Consider the following 22,126-nt stretch of genomic DNA (forward strand, 5'->3'; position numbering starts at 1 on the left):
CACAAGAAAATCTCAAAATTTCAATTTTAACACTAGACAAGACCCATTAATATTTATTTTTAGCATAAATCTACTCAAAAAGCACTAAACAAGACCCATTAATATTATTTAAGCACTAAAAATATGCATAAATCTGCTCAAAAAAAAAAAAAAAAACCTCTCCCCCCTCCTCGGAAGTACCTCAATTATGAGACAATCATTTCACGTTTCAAACTGGTTATGACTGTGATAGACGGGTGGAAGCTAAAAATTAAAATACACAAATTGTGACTAGTGAGAATTGAATCTAACCTCTCCAAAATCAATATCTAAGTTCTTACCATTAAACTACAAGAGAACATGCGATAATTAATTAGGGGGACTGAAATATATACAATATTCCAAAAAACTAATTTTTAATTAAATAATAATATATGAGGAGGAATCAAGTTACACCAATTTTTGAGTTACAACAAGTTACCACAACTATTTTCTACATTTTTAAAGTCCAAATTGTTGATCCAAACCGTTAAATGTGATCTCCACAATAAAATGTGCTTCCAGATCAAATTTTATATTTTTTGGAACTTTTTTACTATTTATTAAGATGAGTACAAAATTCAATGGTCTGAATTTGACTAATTTTTGTAATAAATAAAAATGTAAAATTTGATATGAAAACACATTTTATTGTAGAGATTACATTTCTCCATCGGCTTGCAAATACGTTTGCAAATCCGACGTGGCTCCGACGTCATAATTGTAAAACCTGCTTTCACCGATGGAGAGGAACATCCAATTTTGCAAGCTTGCATAATTTGAAAGCTTGCAAAAGCCTTTCATTTCGCTGAATGTTGTTGAATTCCACCTCGTCGCTCCATCCAGATCCAGTCTATCTTTCATTTCCCCTCTTCCTGTCTCAGCTAAAATTCACAGGCACACACCTCCAAGAATTTCCTCTCCCCCTTCCTGCTCATGCCTCCGCAGATCTGACCTCCGTCGCCACCACCTCCGGTCTTCCCCTCCCCGTTCCCCTCCTCCACATAGCCACCGCCCTCGTGTTTCCTCGTTCCCCGTTCCCCGCGTCTGATTTTTCACTTCAGATTTATGCTCTTCTAATTTCTCAGTTCGCATCCAAGTTCGGACATAACTTGTAAACGAACCCTGCAAAATTATTCACTCCAGAAATAACAGGAACGAGCAAGCGCGAGACCGAGAGAGAGAGAGAGAGAGAGATGAACTACGAACCCTGTCAGCTGAAAGAGCTAGTACGTGCATATTTTCTCTTTAATCGTATCTTTGTTTCAATTTTGGATTGTTATAATTAATTTTGTTTCAGACGCGTAATTAGTTAACTTTCCCTCTCAAATTTTGCTGAATAGATATTCTTTTGTTCTATGTTTGTTAGTTTTGTGGTATCCTTTCATAACTATTCATCTACTGGTACACATTCTCCCTTTAGTACCAGTTGGTACACATTCTCCCTTGTCTACTGGTACATATCTCCTCATTTAAAGGCCCTTTTATCAGCAGCCTTGATCTATTTTGAGATATACTAGTTACTTTGACAGAAAATAAGATGTCGCTTTACCTTTCTTTTTGTATATCATGGTTGTGATTTGCTCTTGAAAAACAAGTACAATTAATACGCCTTTCCATTGGTCTTGTAGCTTAATCGGTTTATGGTTTTTGATTATGTGATTCTGGTGAGTAAGGTTTTCTTTGAATAACTCAGTCTCTATCTTACTCTTCTTGCTTAGTACCTTCTTTGAGGTATATGTTGAAGATGAGAGCACCTCGGCATCTGACATAGTCCGACTCATAAAAGTCTCTCAAGAAAGGTATCTTTCTTTGTTCTCTTTCATGCCAATGTGTGGTTAAATCTTCAGGTAGCCAATTTTAAACATGGACTTGTTATTTTTATCAGGTGCTAGGATCAGGTATATGCGCAAAGGTAGCTTAATCGGGTCAGTGCCTGGTGAAGCTGATCAAAGGTAGCTTGCCTTAATATCACCTTGGGTATGTTATTTTATCAAGTTTAGAAACTAAATGTACTAAGAAAACCTAGAAAATTATTGCCCCAAAAGCTAGTCAAAAAAATTTATGGAATGTGATTTAATTGCAGAATTAGCATATGAACAACATATGAACTACTAAACATGCTTTTCATATTGTGTATTTGCTCTTGGTATGATTAGATATGTAAACCCAAGCACCGATTATATATCCAGTTTACCCTTCCTTTTTTCTTCTTTTTACATAATTTTGCACTTCCAAACCCAAGGTCATTTAGTGACTCGTAAACTATAGTTTTATTATTAAATAAGATTTGGGCCATGTTTAATTCTTTTCTTTTTGCTTGGAACTCTGAATATGCAAAACATCTGGGATTTTGGATAAATTTAATTATGACATGTGTACGTATAACTAGTCTCCTGATTACAATATACTGTTAGTGTGCCCTTTACCAGTATAGTATTGGCTCAATTTGTGGGTATTGTAATACTATCCAAATGAGTAGTTTAACATTAGAATCCAAGTACTGAATTTCTAGATTTACCTGGTATCAGGCCTATACTGTACCTGGCAGATACCATTCTTCAAAGCAATTTTTAGTCTGTAAATTTTGATGAATTATTTTATGGTACAAACTGCAGAGCTGCCTGAGATCGGTCCGTCTGAATCGGCACTGCACCTGATATTCCTATGCCCAGTAGCTGTCCAAGTATGGTGTGAAGTTTCAGCAACGGTTGGTTTCCGACTGATGCATCCTGCTCAGTCACTTGATGGAATTTGGAGTAAATCCATGTCACAGGCAAAAAGAAGCGGAAAGCAAGCATACAAGCAGTGGCGGTCACTCTTCATGTGTGCTTGTTGGCACATGTGGAAAAGAAGAAACGAAAAAATCTTCTCTGGGAAAATGACTACAATGAGACTTCTGACAGACCGCATTATACAGGATGGGAGATTATGGCTGAAGTATTGTAACTTGGGAAAGCATAGAATGATTGGTACCAACTTACTGGCAGACCCGGATTGACTAATGGGTCTGTTAATAGGTCTGTGGGAGACGGGTGTTTTCGCTTAAATTACATTTTAATTTTTCATTTTAATTTTTCAGAATTTTGTTGTGTCGTTAGTGTATATGAATTTGATGTGTTTAGTTACCCAATAGCTATGTATTTATGCATGGGGAGGTTTGCAAAATAGGGCTAAAGGAATTTAATCTTATTGGTATGCATACTGGTAAAGGGGGATTTTTTCTTGGCTTTCTGTTTAGATGTTTTTGCTTGAAGCTGTTCGTTGTTGTAATTTGGATAATTTTTTCTAATATATACATTGGCAGTTTCTGCCAATTTTTCAAAAAGAGAGAGAGGGAGGGAGGGTATCGTGGAGATGGGGTTAACAGAGAGAGAGAGAGAGGGAGGGTATCGTAGAGAGGAGGAACATAGGAGTTTAACGTATTTTGAATTTATATCTCATCAGTCAAAGGAAAAAAATTAATAAAAATTTCGCTGACGTGGCAGAAATGCAATTGAAATGCAATTGCATGGATGTAGAGAATTTGAAATTAAGTTTGAAGATAATTTTATTTGACAGTTATTTTTTATTAGCAATTGCATTTCAATTGCACCAATGGAGATGCTCTTAACAGTTTGGATCGATGATTTGGACTTTAAAAATGTAAAAAACAGTTGTGGTAACTTGTTGTAACTAAAAAATCTTTATAACTTGATCCCTCCTCATAATATATATATAACTAAAATTTAGATCCGCCCCCGATAATAGAACACCTTTCGAGCTGCAATTGTAATATGAGAAACACGCAAAAAAGAAGAAGAGAAAATTCAAAACCTTTTTTGACACCCTTAGATGACATAGGTGCGGAGAGAGAAGGAACCAATTGGAGTGCTCATTTAGTGAAACGAATAGTTTGATTGAATCTTTTCAAATGGTAGATTGAAGAAGGATCCGCTGCAATATAAACGGTGCAGTACCAGGTCCGAGCCGTCTGATCTGCTTTATGATTCGTGCCAATCAAATATTCATTAAGATAGAGGACAGAATTTGTGCGATGACCATTGGACTGATCCGATGGTTATAAACAGGCTTCGGAGAAAAAGCGCGATTTCTTGGGCCGTTGAATTTTGCTTGTGTTGGGCCAGCAATTATTTAGTTGGGCTATTATTTGTTTTTCTAAGATCTCTTGTGTTCCATTTATTTAGTTGGGCCTACTATTTCCTTGTATGAATGAAATGTTTTTGTCTTAGTACAATTTTCAACAAACCGAATTTTAACTTTTTTGCTTGTTTCAGCACAAAGCAAAGTATTTTCAAATGGTTTAGACGAGTAGTGACACAAGGATTTGGGAATTTTTTGTGATACTTAGCTTCATGCCTTATATTACTTTTTGAGTGGGTCTATGGTACTATGCATATTACGATTTGTTACCATGCTACGGCTCTATATTCGAGTTTTCAAATCCTAACGGTCGATCCGAATTGTTCATCTTGTTCTCCATATTAATATGTGTTTGGAGACCAAATTGTACATTTTTTGAAATTTTTTTACTATTTTTTTAGATTTATTGAAAATCACTGTTTTTGGATGGTCCAGAATTTTCAGATCAAGTGATTTTCTAAATATCTAACAAAATAGTAAAAAAATTTCAAAAAATGTAAAATTTGGTCTCCAAACACATATTAATATGGAGAACAAGATGAACGGTTCGGATCGACCGTTAGGATTTGAAAACTCGAATATCGAGCCGTAGCACGGTAACAACCCGTGATATGCATAGTACCATAGACTCACTCTTACTTTTTTGTACATTTTATGAAAGTTTATGACAGCATTTGATTTATTTTATAAAATCAATAAATAATTAGCTATATATAAACAAGCCAAATAAAGAAGAGGAATGTAAATTAAAAAAAAAAGTATCAAATTTCAGGGTCAATATTAGAAATGTACCAATCTCATGAGGTCTAGATCTGGAACCTCAAACTTTCTAACTTGACCAAAGCTTAAGTTTAAAGGCCGGCCCCTTCAGCAAAGAAAAAGAAAAAGAAAAAGCTAGCGAAATCAAATGAAATGCAATAACTAATAAGTGATTATTTCTTGATAAAGGCTTCAAGAACCGGACTCATCCTTCTTACACTTGGTTTTGAATTTGAACTAATAGCCTAAAAGTGCATAATTTGAGTGAATGTTCCGAAATAGTCTATTCATCTTACTTTTTCTAACAAAATCATGCCAGTCTCATCAAATTACGTGGAAATCTTTAGTGCTTTTCACTGTCGGTTTGGGGCAGAGACTGCTACCAAATTTGTGAGTTACATAAAACTCTTACATCCATGCTACGAATTTGTGATTTGTGAGTTACATGTAGCTCTGACAAAAGAAATATATCACTACGCATGATAGGGTTATATACATGGTGCAATGCAAGTGGTTATAATATGAGAGATGGAAAACTTACAAGAAACAGTATTTCAACAAATTGTTATTCTACCACAATATCTCTCAAAAACCATTTACATGAGTATAGTATTCAGTCAATTCACTCAATGTAACTATGCTCATGTGTAAATAATGAAGGTTATAGAATCATAACACAATTAAACATGCATAACAAACACAAACCTAAAAGGGTAAATATACTATTTGATTTAAATGGAAACACAAAATTCCATTGAAAACATTTATTTTACTCAATGTATTCCCAACATACATTATCATAATTAACACACTGATACAAATATCATAGCATACATTAAAACAAGAACATAAAGAACAAGGGACACACAAGCACACACAAAAAAAGAAAGAAAGTTAAACTCAATCAAAGGAAGAGACCGAAAGCAGCATTTTCAATCATCTATATCAGAAATTGTAACAGTCAGATTAGAAGGGTGGTTCAGTTTCCCACATTGAACAACACGCAGTGTGGTAAGCTGTGACATAGCATTCGGTTCCACCACCCAATTCACCAAGTTCTCCAGTTTCTTAAGTTTTAAGAACTGCAGTTGTGGAAACCCATTTGCTGAGCAAAGCATCTGATTACCTGTGTATGCTTCATCTTGTAACCTCAGCAATTTCAGGGACTGTAATCTTCCTAGTGTCGGCATGGGGTCTTCCTTTAAACCGGAATTGGTTAGGGTGAGCTTTGCAAGATTTGGGGGAAATTTATAATTATCTATGGAAAGTTTTCTACAATATTTCCATTGTCCCTCTAATTTAATAGATTTCACTGTCTTGAGGTTAGGAAATGCCCTTATATCGGCACACTCTGACGGTATAATGTTGCCTATAATTGCCATTGTGATGAGATTATCTGGGTGATTCAATAGGCTAGAAATAGATTTCCAGTCTAGATTTTCCCAATTTGAAAGTGCGAATTTTCTAAGGTTTATCAGGAAGTTTGGAATGTTTTCTTGCCACGACTCATGAGCCGCAACTGTTTTCAGGATATGCAGGTTTGGTATGATTGCTGCTGAGGGTGGGCCTTTAATTTGAGGGCTAGGATTCACGTAAACATGAAGAAGTTTTGAGATGGTCCATAGAGATTCAGAAAGGGTTTCTATGCTTGTATCTCTAACATCCAACGTTTGAAGATATTTCACGTCTCCTATATTTTTAGGAAGCTCACATATGTTAGAACCCCTCAAGCCCAAATATCGTAGGAAATTCATGTTTGGTAAAATTGTTACTGGGACTGTGGATTTTCTCAATTCCAACACTCTGAGGAGCACGGCACTTCCAAGAACATTTCTATCAAAATTAAAGGCTAAAAAGGAAAGTATATGATTCATTTTGACCTTTGTGTATTGTTTCTTGTTGTCGTGATGGATTGCTAAACGGAGCATGGATTGAACTTTTTCCTGATCTGGATTGGCAGCCATAAAATAATCCTTGTAGGATTGTTGGATGGCAAATTCATGAACTTGACGAGGTAATCGGAAGCTTTTTATTGTGCCTAATAGTGATCTCTTTGAAACACAAACCAACGACCTACATGCACAAAGAAAATTAAGGAAACATCAATTAGTACATATTCATTTTGATAAAAGAACAAATTAGTTTCTCAATTTACTTATAGTAAGAAAAATATTGCTTTGTTTATCATCAAGTAGGCTAAATTAAGAAAGTTATATACTATTGTAATTAAAATAATTAAAATAATTAAAATAATTAAAATTCATTTTTGTCGATGACCTCATTTTAAGAAACCATGACCTAATGTTTGAACCATCTTATTAATAATTGCGATATCATTTATGCGACAACAGGAAATAGCATAGAGCTAGTAATCACCTATAAATTGTGAGAACGAACTAATGTCAATTTTCCAAAATATTAAGTATACCTTTGGACAAGTTGCTCCAGATACTTATTTGCAATCCGTTCTTCTTCCTCTGGTGTAAGCAATCCTTTTTCAATCCATTCTTCTACCTCTGGTGTAACAAATCCTTCAGCAATCCATATGTGAGATAGAGAGGTTGCAGGAATCTCGTTACCAATTGGGTAACTTGCAAAATAAAGAAAGCAGAGCTTGAGAGAGTTGGGTAAATCATTATAGCAGTAGTTAATAATGTGCCACGTATTATTGCTCGTAACACAATTATTAGGCTCTTTGATCATGACCAGATCATCTTTCACTCTGTTCCAGGTGTCGTAGGAGATTGGTTTGAATGAAAGGAGACCCCCTATAAGTAGAAGAGAGAGAGGTTGTTCTACACATGCCTTGCAAATCAGCAAAGGGAGACTTTCCAGTTCTGAGTTTATCTCGAGGAGTAAGCGGTTCTGCTCTTCGGTGGGTGTATGCATAGCAACTGGAATCGCTTTCTTGAGGAGGAGTACTTGGCTCTGCTTCTCATTCAGTGTTTTGCAGTTTGAACAATCTACTGTCTCAAGAAGCATGTTTTCAATTCTCTCTATGTGGTCGCAGCTGAACTCGGAGAGCACCTCACCTTCTAATTGCAGTGTACCATAATTGCTGCGGATGAACATATCCATGATTGAATTTGCGATTTCTCTCCAATCTTTCTCCAAATCATCTCTCGTAATAGAGCCTGCTTTTCGTCCAACAATCTCACTCATCAAATTTGTTACTTTACGGGCTAGTAGTTGCATACTCTCAATTTGAGCTTGCTTTTCCTCCTGAGGGAGCCCCTTGAATGTTGTGTACCTCATTACCATCAGCCGGTGCACCAACTCACCTGAATAAATACCAGGGATATTTTCTGAAAGAAAATTATTGACGGCGGGATGGGATAGCATATCAATTATGGAACTTAGTAGTGAGGTATCCATCTCTATTTCAACTATCTCAAAATCAAATTCAATTCAACTCCAAGCTCAACCAAGTAACTGCAATGCAAAAGAAACACTTAAAAATGGGAAATACTATAAATGGTGAGTGAAACATTAAAACTTCAGACCTAGAGCCCATTGGCGGATCCACTATATAACTCGGGGGCAGTTGTCAACTGCTCTAATTGGATTTTGAAAAGTAATTTTGATTTACTATATCCGGATTAATTTATCCTCCCTGGAAATTAAATCCCCCCTATTGTTTTTCTTGTTTTTAATGTGTAAAAGAAAAATACTATTTTGTTGTTTCTTATTGTGTAAGAAATTATTTTTGATATTTTTTTTATCATGTGAGAGACTATTAATTTTGGGGTTTTTTTTATATATCTAGTATCAATAAGTTAATGTATTTGAACCCAGTTATTTAAATAAGCTCCTCTACGTACATCATTCAAAACTATTGAGATTCCAAGAGTGAACCCTAGCAATAATTTAGAGTCTGTTACATGCAAAGTGAGATACTTTCGATAGTGTCTAAGTTTAGGAATAAATAAAGACATACTCTTGGAATTTTTTATTTTGTATGTTCCCCACAGCCCCTCTATGGAATTTTTTTTTATCGAACTTAGTATTGAATGCCTTGGCATTAATTACACATCATGTAGACTCAGTTGGATTTCTAAAATGCTAACTTTTCACACAAAAAACATTATCTTTAGTTACTTAATAAAATATATTATTTATTTTGCCTGATATTTAATTGTAATTTATATTTTATAATCTATTATAAGTCAGCTATGCTGCTAATTCCATGGATTTGGAAAGAAAGAGAGAAAATGTGGAACGTCAATAATTCACTAAGAAAATCTTTTAAAAAATTATGCGATACAATTGAAGCCAATGAATCTTTTTTCAAATAAGTATTCAGCTAAAAAAAGTTTTCTATTATATTTATCATAATATTATTATAAAAATAATTAAAAATATTTTAAATTCAAAACCTGTATGAAATCTCGATTTTAAATTTACAAAAAATGTCTATTGAAATTTCCAAACAGTTAACTCCCATTAATTCACATTCATTTATAATTGTTAAATCGAATAATTAACATGCATAAAGGCTAAGATAAGGCCGTGAAATTAAATATCCTATCAAACAGGTTGATTTTTTCTCAAAGTCAATATTTTGACACTATACTCTTTATTATGAGAACTAGCTTTTAATTTAGTGACAAATTAAAATAATGATTTATGTGTGGAAGGTCACAAATTCAAAATCCAGATGATTAATTCCTTGAGAATATAATCTTGTTGGATATATAGTTTGCCCCTCCCCCAGATTTATTAAAAAAAAAATCTATACTCTTTATTATATCTAATATGACGTTTCAACATATTCTTTCCTTTCTTATTTTGCCAACAAATTAATTATTCATAATTGATAAGTCATTTTAATCTTTCCTTTTTTTTATTAGTACTCTTATTCTCCTTTAGTATTTTTTTTCTCACTTCATATTTAGCACCTAGCACATCTAGCTATTTAGATATAATATGAAAACAAGATAAAGGTGCACCTTGAGAAATACCTCCAAGGAGAGCGGAGCCCAACTAATGTCGACCTGATGAGCTTGACAGATTTTTGAGATTAATACCCTGTCATTGCCAATTATAAATAAGCTTATCTACATGAATCATTCAAAACTATAGAAATTCAAAGAGTAAACGCTTAATAATTAAAGGAGTCAGAGGCTAAACTCTTAATAAAGGAAATCAGTGAGAGAGGTAGGATACACATACCCGCGGGTATCATTGCTCTTTCACTAGAGAAGGTTGGATCTGTGGGATAGATTGTTGATCTCTCGTTCTTCACCTAGCTACTACCCCAATAAATACTCTCTCCCCCAAATATAAAAGGTTGATTGACAGATTTTTACATTAGTACTCTCTCATTGCCAATTATAAATAAGCTTCCAAACGTACACCATTCAAAGCTATTGAGATTCCAAGAGTGAACATTAGCTATAGTTTAGAGTATGTTGCACGTAAAGTGAGATACTTTGAATAGTGTCTAAGTTTAGGAATAAATAAAGACATACTCCTGGAATTTTTTGTTTTTGTATGTTGTCCACATGCATGCATGAGGATAGGTACGTAACAGCTGGATGCAAAGCAATTATTCTCTTGTCATTGTAACTTCTTTGTAGGAAATTCTTATCATAAACTTGTGTCTATTGCGTTCTTTTGAACTTTTGATGTAAAGTATATATCCTTGATCCAACTAAAGCAATTAGAATTAATGAAGAACCTGGTCATGCGCTTTTCAACTAAATTTTGCATTGGTGTGCCAACAACGATTTTAGTAGTCTTCAACTTAATAAAAATGTATTATAATGCAAATTTTGACCTTGACAAGAAAAAAAAATGCATCCTTTTCATTTTGATGCTAATTGTACACAACATCAATTTCTTTTTATTTATCGCTTTTATTGCGACAACAATTCCGCACGACATGTAGCTTCAAATATCTTGTTTCAAGAGCGAACAAAGCATATAGAAGTGGATTGCCACTTTATTAGAGAAAATGTTCAAGCAAAAGAAATTGAGACACCATACGTAAAAAGTGAAGATCAACTCGCGGATATATTCACTAAAGGCTTGGATCTGCGTCCATTTGAACAAATTACAAGCAAGCTAGGATTGTATGATATATGCATTCATAGCTTGAGGGGGAGTTAAAAATAATGGCTAGATATAATTTTTGAATTGTAACGGCTAGTTTAGAAAATAGTGTCTTGTAATTAATTAATAGGAGATAGTGGTTAGTAGTTGGTAGTTGTAATTAATAGTACAATGGCTAGTTTTTTAAATTTCTCCTATAAATAGAGATACATGTAAAGTTAAAAATAAAATTGGAATAATAAGTTGTTTTCTTATAATCTCTCATCTCTCTTGTCTTATAAAAACTAACACTACGCAATGATAGGGTTATACATGGTGCAATGCAAGTGGTTATAATATGACAGATCGAAAACTTAAAAGAAACAGTATTTCAACAAATTGTCATTCTACCAGAATATCTCTCAAAAACCATTTACACGAGTTATTCAGTCAATTCACTCAATGTAACTATGCTCATGAGTAAATAATGAAGGTTATAGAATCATAACACAAACATGCATAACAAACCCAAACCTAGAAGGGTAAATGTACTATTTGATTTAAATGGAAACAAAAAATTCCATTGAAACATTTATTTTACTAAATTTATTCCCAACATACATTATTATAATTAACACATTGATACAAATATCTTATCATACATGAAAACAAGAACCAAGGGACACACAAGCACACATAAAAAAAGAAAGAACGTTAAACTCAATTAAATTAAGGAAGAGACCGAAACCAGCATTTTCAATCATCTATATCAGAAATAGTAACAGTCAGATTAGAAGGGTAGTTCAGCTTCCCACATTGAACAACACGCAGTGTGGTAAGCTGTGACATAGCATTCGGTTCCACCACCCAATTCACCAAGTTCTCCATTTTCTTAAGTTTTAAGAACTGCAGTTGTGGAAACCCATTTGCTGAGCAAACCATCTGATTACCTGTGTATGCTTCATCTTGTAACCTCAGCAATTTCAGGGATTGTAATCTTCCTAGTGTCGGCATGGGGTCTTCCTTTAAACCGGAATTGGTTAGGGTGAGCTTTGCAAGATTTGGAGGAAATTTATAATTATCTATGGAAAGTTTTCTACAATATTTCCATTGTCCCTCTAATTTAATAGATTTCACTGTCTTGAGGTTAGGAAATGCCCTTATATCGGCACACTCTGACGGTATAATGTTGCCTATAATTGCCATTGTGATGAGATTATCTGGGTGATTCAATAGGCTAGAAATAGATTTCCAGTCTAGATTGTTCCAATTTGAAAGTGCGAATTTTCTAAGGTTTATCAAGAAGTTTGGAATGTTTTCTTGCCACGACTCATGAGCCACAACTGTTTTAAGGATATGCAGGTTTGGTATAATTGCTGCTGAGGGTGGGCCTTTAATTTGAGGGCTAGGATTCACGTAAACATGAAGAAGTTTTGAGATGGTCCATAGAGATTCAGAAAGGGTTTCTATGCTTGTATCTCTAACATCCAACGTTTGAAGATATTTCATGTCTCCTATATTTTTAGGAAGCTCACATATGTTAGAACCCCTCAAGCCCAAATATCGTAGGAAATTCATGTTTGGTAAAATTGTTACTGGCACTGTGGATTTTCTCAATTCTAACACTCTGAGGAGCACGGCACTTCCAAGAACATTTCTATCAAAATTAAAGGCTAAAAAGGAAAGTATATGATTCATTTTGACCTCTGTGTATTGTTTCTTATTGTCGTGATGAATTGCTAAACGGAACATGGATTGAACTTTTTGCTGATCTGGATTGGCAGCCATAAAATAATCCTTGTAGGATTGTTGGATGGCAAATTCATGAACTTGACGAGGTAATCGGAAGCTTTTTATTGTGCCTAATAGTGATCTCTTTGAAACACAAACCAACGACCTACATGCACAAAGAAAATTAAGGAAACATCAATTAGTACATATTCATTTTGATAAAAGAACAAATTATTTTCTCAATTTACTTATAGTAAGAAAAATATTGCTTTGTTTATCATCAAGTAGACTAAATTAAGAAAGTTATATACTATTGTAATTAAAATAATTAAAATTCATTTTTGTCGTTGACCTCATTTTAAGAAACCATGACCTAATGTTTGAACCATCTTATTAATAATTGCGATATCATTTATGCGACAACAGGAAAAAGCATAGAGCTAGTAATCACCTATAAATTGTGAGACCGAACTAATATCAATTTTCCAAAATATTAAGAATACCTTTGGACAAGTTGCTCCAGATACTTATTTGCAGTCTGTTCTTCTTCCTCTGGTGTAAGCAATCCTTTTTCAATCCGTTCTTCTACCTCTGGTGTAACAAATCCTTCAGCAATCCATATGTGAGTTAGAGAGGTTGCAGGAATCTCGTAACCAATTGGGTAACATGCAAAATAAAGAAAGCAGAGCTTGAGAGAGTTGGGTAAATCATGATAGCAGTAGTTAATAATGTGCCACAAATTATTGTTCGTAACACAATTATTAGACTCTTTGATCATGACCAGACCATCATTCACTCTGTTCCAGGTGTCGTAGGCCATTGGTTTGAACGAAAGGAGACCCCCTATAAGTAGAAGAGCGAGAGGCTGTTCTTCACATGCCTTGCAAATCAGCAAAGGGAGACTTTCCAGTTCCAAGTATATCTTGAAGAGGGGTAGGCTCTGTTCTTTGTTGGGTGTATGCTTAGCAACTGGAATTGCTTTCTTGAGGAGGAGTACTTGGCTCTGCTTCTCATTCAGTGTTTCGCAGTTTGAACAATCTACTGTCTCAAGAAGCATGTTTTCAATTCTCTCTATGTAGTCACCGCTGAACCCGCGGAGCAGGTCACCTTTTTTATGCAGTGTATAAAGTTCGCTGCGGTGGAATATATCCGTGATTAAATGTGTGATTTCTCTCCAATCTTTCCTCAAACGGATTCTCCTCCTAACACCGTCTACTCTTTGTTCAACAATCTCACTCATGAAATTTCCAACTTTATGGGATAGTAGTCGCATACTCTGAATGTGAGCTTGTTTTTTCTCCTGAGGGATCCCCGTGAGTCTTCTGAACTTCATTGTCTTCAGGGTGGGCACCAAGAACGGTAAATTATTAAGAAGGTTATTTTCTGAAAGAAAATTAATGACGGCGGGATGGGCTAGCATTTCCATTGTGAGACGTATGGCTGAGTTATCCATCTCTATTTCAACTTAATTTCTCAAAAACAAATTCAATTCAACTCCAAGCTCAACCAAGTAACTGCAATGCAAAAGAAACATTTAAATGAGAAATACTATCTGTGTGGTATAGTTGTCAACTGCCCTATTTTTTTGTTGTTTTTAATGTGTAAAAGAAAATTAAATACTATTTTGTTGTTTTTTATTATGTAAGGAATTATTTTTGCTATTTTTTCTATCATGTGAGAGACTTATAAGTCAGCAATGCTGCTAATTCCTTGGATTTGCAAAGAAAGAGAGAAACTGTGTAACGTCAATAATTCACTAAGAAAACCTTTTAAAAAATTATGTGATACAATTGAAGCCAATGAACCTTTTTCAAATAAGTATTCAGCTAATCAAAAATTTTTCTATTATCTTTATCATAATATTATTATAAAAATAATTAAGTATATTTTTAATTCAAAACCTATATGAAATCTCGATTTTAAATTTTAAAAAATGTCTATTAAAATTTCCAAACAGTTAACTCCTATTAATTCACATTCATTTATAATTGTTAAATCAAATAATTAACATGTGTAAAGGCTAGGATAAGGCCGTGAAATTAAATATCCTATCAAACAGTTTGATTTTTTATTCAGTTTTAATATTTGGAAATTTCTTGCATTACAAAGCGAATATATTAGTGATTTGTTGATTCCACAACCTATATTTTGATCAAACGATTAGCTCATTAATTAACAGTGTATTCCTCTTCTGTGTCAATTAATCAATTCGTCAATATATATATATATATATATATATATATATATAACATTTAATTTTCTTCTATAGATTATTAATGAATTTACTCATTAATAGTATATGTTATACTATTTAATATGTTAAGTCATCACAATCTAAAGAATTTCGCAACATGAATTTCTTGATCCAACGGTCCTTAGGATATATATGTGATTTATAACATTAAATTGTAAAGAGCTTATCATTATCAAAATCAATTTAACGAGTAATGACCTAAAGGGGGAACCCAACGCTAGTGAGAGAGAAATTTGCTTTTCTCAAAATAAAGCGCTTAGAGCCAGAAATTCAAGGCCAATTGATTTATTATTTTAACACTCTACTCTTTATTATGAGAATCAACTTTTGATTTAATGACAACTTAAGGTAATAATTTATGTGTGGAAGGTCACAAATTCGAAATCCGAATTAGAAATCACTTGAGAATATAATCTAGTTGACCCCAGCTTTTCTCAAAAAAAAAAAAAAAAAAAAAAAAAACTATACTCTTTATTATATCTAATATAACGCTTCAACATTTGGTTTTCTTTCTTATTTGCCTACAAATTAATTTTTCACAATTGATAAGTCATTTTAATATTTTTTTTATTAGTACTCTTTTTCTCCATTAGCTTTTTTTTTTTCACTTCATATTTAGCACCTTGCACCTCTAGCTATTTAGATATAATATGAAAACAAAATAAAGGTGCACCTTGAGAAATTCCACCAAGGCGAGCAGAGCCCAACTAACGTCGACCTGATGAGCTTGACTTATCGATCTACAACATTCATTCAAAACAATGGATATTCAAAAAGTAAACGCTTAATAAAGGGGTCAGAGGCTAAACTCTTAATAAAGGAAATCAGTGAGAGAGATATGATACACTTAGCTACTTGCCTAGAGAACGTTCGATCTGAGGGATAGATTATCGATCTCTCGCTCATCACCTAGCTACTACCCCCATACATACTCTCTCAAAAAGAAAAGGTTGATTGATATAGATTTTTAGGTTAGTACTCTCTCAATGCCAATTATAAATAAGCTCCTAAACGTACATCATTCAAAACTATGGAGATTCGAAGAGTGAACTCTAGCTATGCTGCTAATTCCATGGATTTGCAAAGAAAGAGAGAAACTGTGAAACATCAATAATTCACTAAGAAAACCTTTAAAAAAAAATGTAATACAATTGAAGCCAATGAACCTTTTCAAATAAGTATTCATCTAATAAAAAAGTTTTCTATTATCTTTATAATAATATTATTATAAAAATAATAAAAATATTTTAAATTCAAAACCTGTATGAAATCTCGATTTTAAATTTAAAAAAATGTCTATTAAAATTTTCAAACAGTAATTAACTCCTATTAATTCACATTCATTTATAATTGTTAAATCGAATAATTAACATGCGTAAAGGCTAGGATAAGGCCGTGAAATTAAATATCCTATCAAACAGTTTGACTTTTTTTTTTATTCAAATTCAATATTTTGACACTATACTCTTTATTATGAGAACCAGCTTTTGATTTAGTGACAAATTAAGGTAATGATTTATGTGTGGAAGGTCACAAATTCAAAATTCGGATGATAAATCCCATGAGAATATCATCTAGTTGGATATATAGTTTGGTCCCCCAGCTTTATTAAAAAATAATAATCTATACGCTTTATTATATCTAATATGACATTTCAACAGATTCTTTCCTTTCTTATTTTACCTACAAATTAATTATTGATAATTGATAAGTCATTTTAATCTTTTCTTTTTTTATGAGTACTCTTATTATCCTTTAGTTTTTTTTTTTCTCACTTCATATTTAGCACCTCTAGTTATTTAGATATAAAATGAAAACAAGATGAAGGTGCACCATGAGAAATACCTTCAAGGAGAGCGGAGCCCAACTAACGTCTACCTGATGAGCTTGACAGATTTTCAGATTAATACCCTGTCATTGCCAATTATAAATAAGCTCATCTATATCAATCATTCAAAACTATGGAGATTCAAAAAGTAAACACTTAATAATTAAAGGAGTCAGAGGATAAATTCTTAATAAAGGAAATCAGTGAGAGAGATAGGATACACTTACCCAGTATCGTTGCTCTTTCACTTGAGAAGGTTCGATCTGAGTGATAGATTGTCGAACTCTCGATCATCACCTAGCTACTACCCCAATAAATACTCTCTCTCCCAAATATAAAAGGTTGATTGACAGATTTTTTTTAGATTAGTACTCTCTCATTGCCAACTATAAATAAGCTTCTAAACGTACATCATTCAAAACTATTGAGATTCCAAGAGCGAACCCTTGCTATAATTTAGAGTATGTTGCACGTAAAGTGAGATACTTTGGATAGTATCTAAGTTTAGGAATAAATAAAGGCATACTCTTGGAATTGTTTGTTTTTGTATGTTGCCCACATGCATGCATGAGGATAGGTATGTAACAGCTGGATGGAAAGCAATTATTCTCGTCCTTGTAACTTCTTTGTAGGAAATTCTTATCGTAAACTTGTGTCTATTGCGTTCTTTTGAAATTTTGATGTAAAGTATATATCCTTGATCCAACTAAAGCAATTAGAATTAATGAAGAACCTGGTCATGCATGCGCTTCTCAACTAAATTTTGCATTGGTGTGCCAACAACGATTTTGGTAGTCTTAAACTTAATAAAAATGTATTATAATGCAAATTTTGACCTTGACAAAAAAAAATGCATTCTTTTCATTTTGATGCTAATTGTACACAACATCAATTTCTTTTTGTTTATCTCTTTTAATTTTTTATGATGGCTGAAATCAAAGAGATGGAATGCCAACAACATGATCGCAATTGCATAGAAGTAAAAATTGTAAGCACGGGAAAAAATAATATGTTTAAATCATCTTATCAGATATTTGTTTAGCAGATAGCATATGGGTTGGCTATAAAATCTTTTGGTTGATATGAAATTGATGAAAATTATTATTGGAATGAATGAAAATAGTAATAGCAGAAGCTATGCACCTACATTTCTCTGATTCACCTAAGCAATTAATTATTTTAATGGAAAATTTCTAGTAACCCTGTACAAACTTTCAAAATACTCAATTATTGCATAGAAGTAAAAATTGTAAGCACGGGAAAAAATAATATGTTTAAATAATCTTATCAGATATTTGTTTAGCAGATAGCATATGGGTTGGCTATAAAATCTTTTGGTTGATATGAAATTGATGAAAATTATTATTGGAATGAATGAAAATAGTAATAGCAGAAGCTATGCACCTACATTTCTCTGATTCACCTAAGCAATTAATTATTTTAATGGAAAATTTCTAGTAACCCTGTACAAACTTTCAAAATACTCAATTTTCCAACAAAAACACCAGAATCTCGTTTTCTTAACACTGTCAATGGGCCCATAAACTTCTGTAAAACACTAATTGTCCCAGATTGCAACAGTAGAGAAACTTCAAACTCCCTGACACAAAATTCTAATACTGTCACCTATACCTCAAGGCTTTTATGCACTACTGTTCAGGCCTTAAATAAGAGCACAGAATGCGGTTCAAGCAAGAGACTCCGATAGGTTGCATATTGCTTGGACTGTATATGTTCGATGGAATGCCTGATATAGCAAAAATTCAAGAAGAGCAAAAATTACTGATGCTAGTTCACCTAAAAATCAGATGGCAGGCTTGTATCACACAGTATACCACAGTAAGGAGCTGTGAGATCACGTGTAGTTGCACATTCCAACACAAAAAATTACATTTCAACAAATGAGATACTCTAGAATTAAAAAAAACTTAAAAATTATGGTTTTAAATTGATATTATGGTTTCTGATAATTGAAGACCGCTTTTGTATATTTCAGTTCTTACTAGTATGTTGGTATAAGATAGGGATTAGAACCATAACAAAGCAATCCACGATATCACACTGAACTAACCTCAACAAATTTGTTCACTTCTGACTGCAAAGGGAATTGATTCAATTGAATGTTGTCTAATAATCGAAGTTTTTAGTATAGTATTATTGTAATACTATCTAGCCCTAATCAGCAAGTGATGGAAGTTCTTAGATATGCCAGTTATAGTATCGAGAGAGGAGGGAGGAGGTATATCTGTCCATTTTATTTTAAAAATAACTTCATAAAATGTTATATAAATAAAAGGGGATAGAACGAAGAATTTTAAATTTGTGTACAGTCTAGTCTAGAATTTTTAGATAAAGTAATAAATGGAAACTCAAGTGCAGATGTAGAGTTTCTTGATCTCACTCTATATTATGGGTATGATTGCATGACATTTAGTATATATATTGGGTGGTACTGTCCTTGTGTTTTCCTAGGGGTTTTTGGGTGTCCTAGTCTTTGTATATAATTTTGGGTGTAGTGTTGTCCTTGGGTTATAGTTTTCTGCTGAAAATTTGAGTTTTCCTAGGGGTTTCCTTGTAAATTGGAGTCTCAGCTAACATATATTAATTGTAAGGAAGGATTTCTACTATAATTTAATTGGTACTCGGAGCCTATATATATATATTTATTTGCTGGGTTTTGAGATCTGTTTAGCCAATATATATTGGAAAGGAAGGGAAGCACGTACTAATGAATAGTGATATTGACTGACGAGACCCATGCACTGTTGCGATTACAAGCTGCATGATAGGAGCACTTACTCTCTTGGTTTTGCATTGCTTCTTGCCAATGATCCTGATCAAAAACGCAATGCTACGTACTTAGACGACGTGGCCTGAAAGAATGCATGCACAGATTTTATTTTGTAGTTGTGTATAATATAATATAATTTTTTTTTTGAAAAAGTGGTGACCCACCGATTTCATTAGAAATCATAAAAATTGTTTTTGCGTCTAACTCCAAACAACTGGAGAAACGCAAACAATATATATCCAAAAAAAACATATAGGCAGTACACAGTAACATGCCCAGTCAAACATCCAAAACTAATAGGAAATAAAACCATCTAATAAAACCAGCAAAACAACAAAAGCATGCGAAAGTAAGCATCTAATAGCACCAGGCCAAAAGAAACACAGACTAATCATTTAGAAACTCTAACCCAAGCATATGGGTTAAATCTTCCTATGCCAGCAGAGGGTTCTCTACCACTAGCTCTGATTCCCCCTCTTGAAATGTTTCCTGTGGTCCTAATATAGTCAAATCCTGAGAAGGCAAGTCATTAGTGTCGAAAGGCAAAATTAAAGACAAATTAAGCAATGAACCATTATTTAAAGTCTTACACCAAAATGTAACTAAAGCAATAATTTTGGAGCCAATGGCCATGTGAGATTGTTGAAAACAGAGCTTATTTCTTGCAAGCCATAAACACCAAAGTACAGCTCCTCGAACAAGCTCAATTAAAGGTTCATCTTTAAGGAGAATAAAAGCATTAATAAACCAAATATCATCCATAGTGGAGCCCTCAAACATAAAGTTATTATGTTGAGCAATCCAAATCCATAATTGAAAAGAGAAGGGGCAATGCACAAATAAATGATCAGTGGATTCAAAAGAACCACAAAAGTGACATGAAGTATTACCTATCCAACCTCTATGAGAAAGATTTTCTTTAGTTAGCAATTTATTTCGTTTGAGAAGATAGAGAAATATTTTGACTTTTAAAGGAATTTTTGATGACCAAATAGATGTAAATTCAAAATTAGGAATACCTCCATATTCAAGCCACATATAATAAGAATGAACTGTGAACTTACCTATAAGTGTCATTTAAAAGGGGATTAAGTTTACAATTATTTAAATGAGAGAGCAGATTATGCCACTCATGAAAAGTGACACCTCTAAGTTGACGTGTGAAAGATATATCTAAAAAATCATGTGCTAAAGCCTCACTAGCCAACAAATCAGGATCTTGAGCTATAAGAAAGAGAGTTGGATATAAAGATGCTAGAGTATGTTCTTAGTACCATCTATCCTTCCAAAATAAAATGGTAAGACCATTACCCAAAGATCTGGCCAGCCCAGTATTGACTACATGTGCACCCTTTAAGATGCCTCTCCAAAAAAGAGAGCATGTGGAACCATACTTAGCCAAAATTAATGATTTCCATTTACAACTAATATTCGGATCTTGAAATCTAATCCACCATTAAGCAAGCAAATACTGATTAAGTCTTTTAAGATCAATTAACCCCAATCCTCCCTGTGATTTACTTTTACAAACAGTTAACCAAGAAACTAAATAGTATTTTTTTCTGACGGAATTGCCCCCAAACCAAAGAAATTGTAATTGGAGGGAGCATTAATTAATTTTCATGTAAAATTGTGGATCTCATGGCCTTGTATGCTTATATATATTGAGACTAAAGCTTAGAATTTTTTTACCAGTTGTAAGTTGGAGGTTGTTTTATCTGTTGTAAAATACGAATAAATGAATATAGCACCATAGGGTAGGATGCTGCCATGCACAAATGAATCTGCTTTTATTTTATTAATTGCAATGATTTGCACCTACAGCACTCTCTTATATGCTTTGGGCCTAAAATATAAAATTTATTTTGTTTCAATTTTAGAACTTGTGGGCCGACAAGGGGTCCAAAACAGTTTGTCATGATCGTTCACGAACCATAATTTTTGTTGGGTCTCTAGTTGCCGATTTTTTTTATTAATAGAAAACTAAATAAATAAATATCAAAATAGGGATAGAATGTCGTAAATCTTGATATATAGGAAGAATGTGACAGCCATCACGTCCAATTAATCTAAACCATAAACACCACACTTGTTAATTAACTAAAAAAAGAAAAAAAATTATTGGACGTGATAGAGTATCACGTCCTGCCAAAACCATGTGAAGGGTTAATCTAAACCATAAACACCGCACTTATTGAACGCAATTTTTTTTTATTTTGCTTCTTTATTTAATTAGCAAGTGTGGAGGGTTACGGTTTAAACTAGCTGAACGTGATGGTTTATAACATCCAGCGGACGTGTTATCACGTTCTTCCTATATATATTTCGAAATTTCACAAAAATCCTACCTCTATTTCAATATTTATTTATTTATTTCCAATATATAAAAAAAAATCGATCGGCTCTAGCTAGTTGGTCCAGTACAGGTAGAGTAGATAATTAAGAAAGTTTTATCTGAATCCCAACCAAAAGTGTTTTCTTAACATAATTTGGGCCGAACTACCTTACACTCAAATACGAGTATAAAATATTATCTACCAATGAAATAAAATGTTTTTCTACGAAATAA

At 33.3% G+C, this 22,126-nt stretch overlaps 2 protein-coding genes and 1 long non-coding RNA gene across 5 annotated transcripts; 1 reads left to right on the top strand and 2 right to left on the bottom strand.

Moving 5' to 3' along the window:
* The first annotated feature begins 746 nt into the window (after positions 1-746).
* LOC144549166 (uncharacterized) lies at positions 747-3,252 on the top strand. 2 transcript variants are annotated; one of them, XR_013509599.1, is made up of 4 exons: positions 747-1,247; positions 1,740-1,820; positions 1,907-1,998; positions 2,637-3,252. It is a non-coding gene; the product is annotated as an uncharacterized LOC144549166 (long non-coding RNA). The 2 variants fall into 2 exon arrangements; XR_013509600.1 differs by having other exon boundaries at positions 1,907-1,973.
* A 2,419-nt stretch (positions 3,253-5,671) lies between these two features.
* LOC144549047 (putative disease resistance RPP13-like protein 2) lies at positions 5,672-10,002 on the bottom strand. 2 transcript variants are annotated; one of them, XM_078297808.1, is made up of 4 exons: positions 9,870-10,002; positions 7,349-8,352; positions 6,801-6,993; positions 5,672-6,119 (listed from the first exon to the last, which is right to left on the bottom strand). In XM_078297808.1, the coding sequence occupies exons 2-4, from the start codon at positions 8,293-8,295 to the stop codon at positions 5,853-5,855; spliced, it is 1,407 nt and encodes a 468-aa protein (XP_078153934.1). In that variant the 5' UTR covers positions 8,296-8,352; positions 9,870-10,002; the 3' UTR covers positions 5,672-5,852. The 2 variants fall into 2 exon arrangements, with proteins under 2 accessions (XP_078153934.1, XP_078153933.1); XM_078297807.1 differs by having other exon boundaries at positions 5,672-6,993; positions 9,870-9,953.
* A 1,698-nt stretch (positions 10,003-11,700) lies between these two features.
* On the bottom strand, positions 11,701-13,741 carry LOC144549060 (disease resistance RPP8-like protein 3). Its single transcript, XM_078297817.1, has 3 exons — positions 13,188-13,741; positions 12,658-12,850; positions 11,701-12,146 (listed from the first exon to the last, which is right to left on the bottom strand). The coding sequence occupies exons 1-3, from the start codon at positions 13,739-13,741 to the stop codon at positions 12,114-12,116; spliced, it is 780 nt and encodes a 259-aa protein (XP_078153943.1). The 3' UTR covers positions 11,701-12,113.
* Positions 13,742-22,126: the final 8,385 nt, after the last annotated feature.

Source organism: Carex rostrata, chromosome 34 (genome assembly GCF_964058835.1).
Source record: "Carex rostrata chromosome 34, lpCarRost1.2, whole genome shotgun sequence".
NCBI classification, from domain to species: domain Eukaryota; kingdom Viridiplantae; phylum Streptophyta; class Magnoliopsida; order Poales; family Cyperaceae; genus Carex; species Carex rostrata.

What these genes read in the sequence shown, in the direction of transcription:
- LOC144549047 (XM_078297807.1), bottom strand. Translation starts at nt 8,295, where the DNA reads ATGGATACCTCACTACTAAGTTCCATAATTGATATGCTATCCCATCCC. An exon ending in CTGGAGCAACTTGTCCAAAG is followed by an intron (nt 6,994 to 7,348) that starts GTATACTTAATA and finishes TTGTGCATGTAG; the next exon opens with GTCGTTGGTTTGTGTTTCAA.
- LOC144549060 (XM_078297817.1), bottom strand. Translation starts at nt 13,741, where the DNA reads ATGCTTCTTGAGACAGTAGATTGTTCAAACTGCGAAACACTGAATGAG. An exon ending in CTGGAGCAACTTGTCCAAAG is followed by an intron (nt 12,851 to 13,187) that starts GTATTCTTAATA and finishes TTGTGCATGTAG; the next exon opens with GTCGTTGGTTTGTGTTTCAA. An exon ending in ATAAGAAACAATACACAGAG is followed by an intron (nt 12,147 to 12,657) that starts GTCAAAATGAAT and finishes TGGCAATTATAG; the next exon opens with GCAACATTATACCGTCAGAG.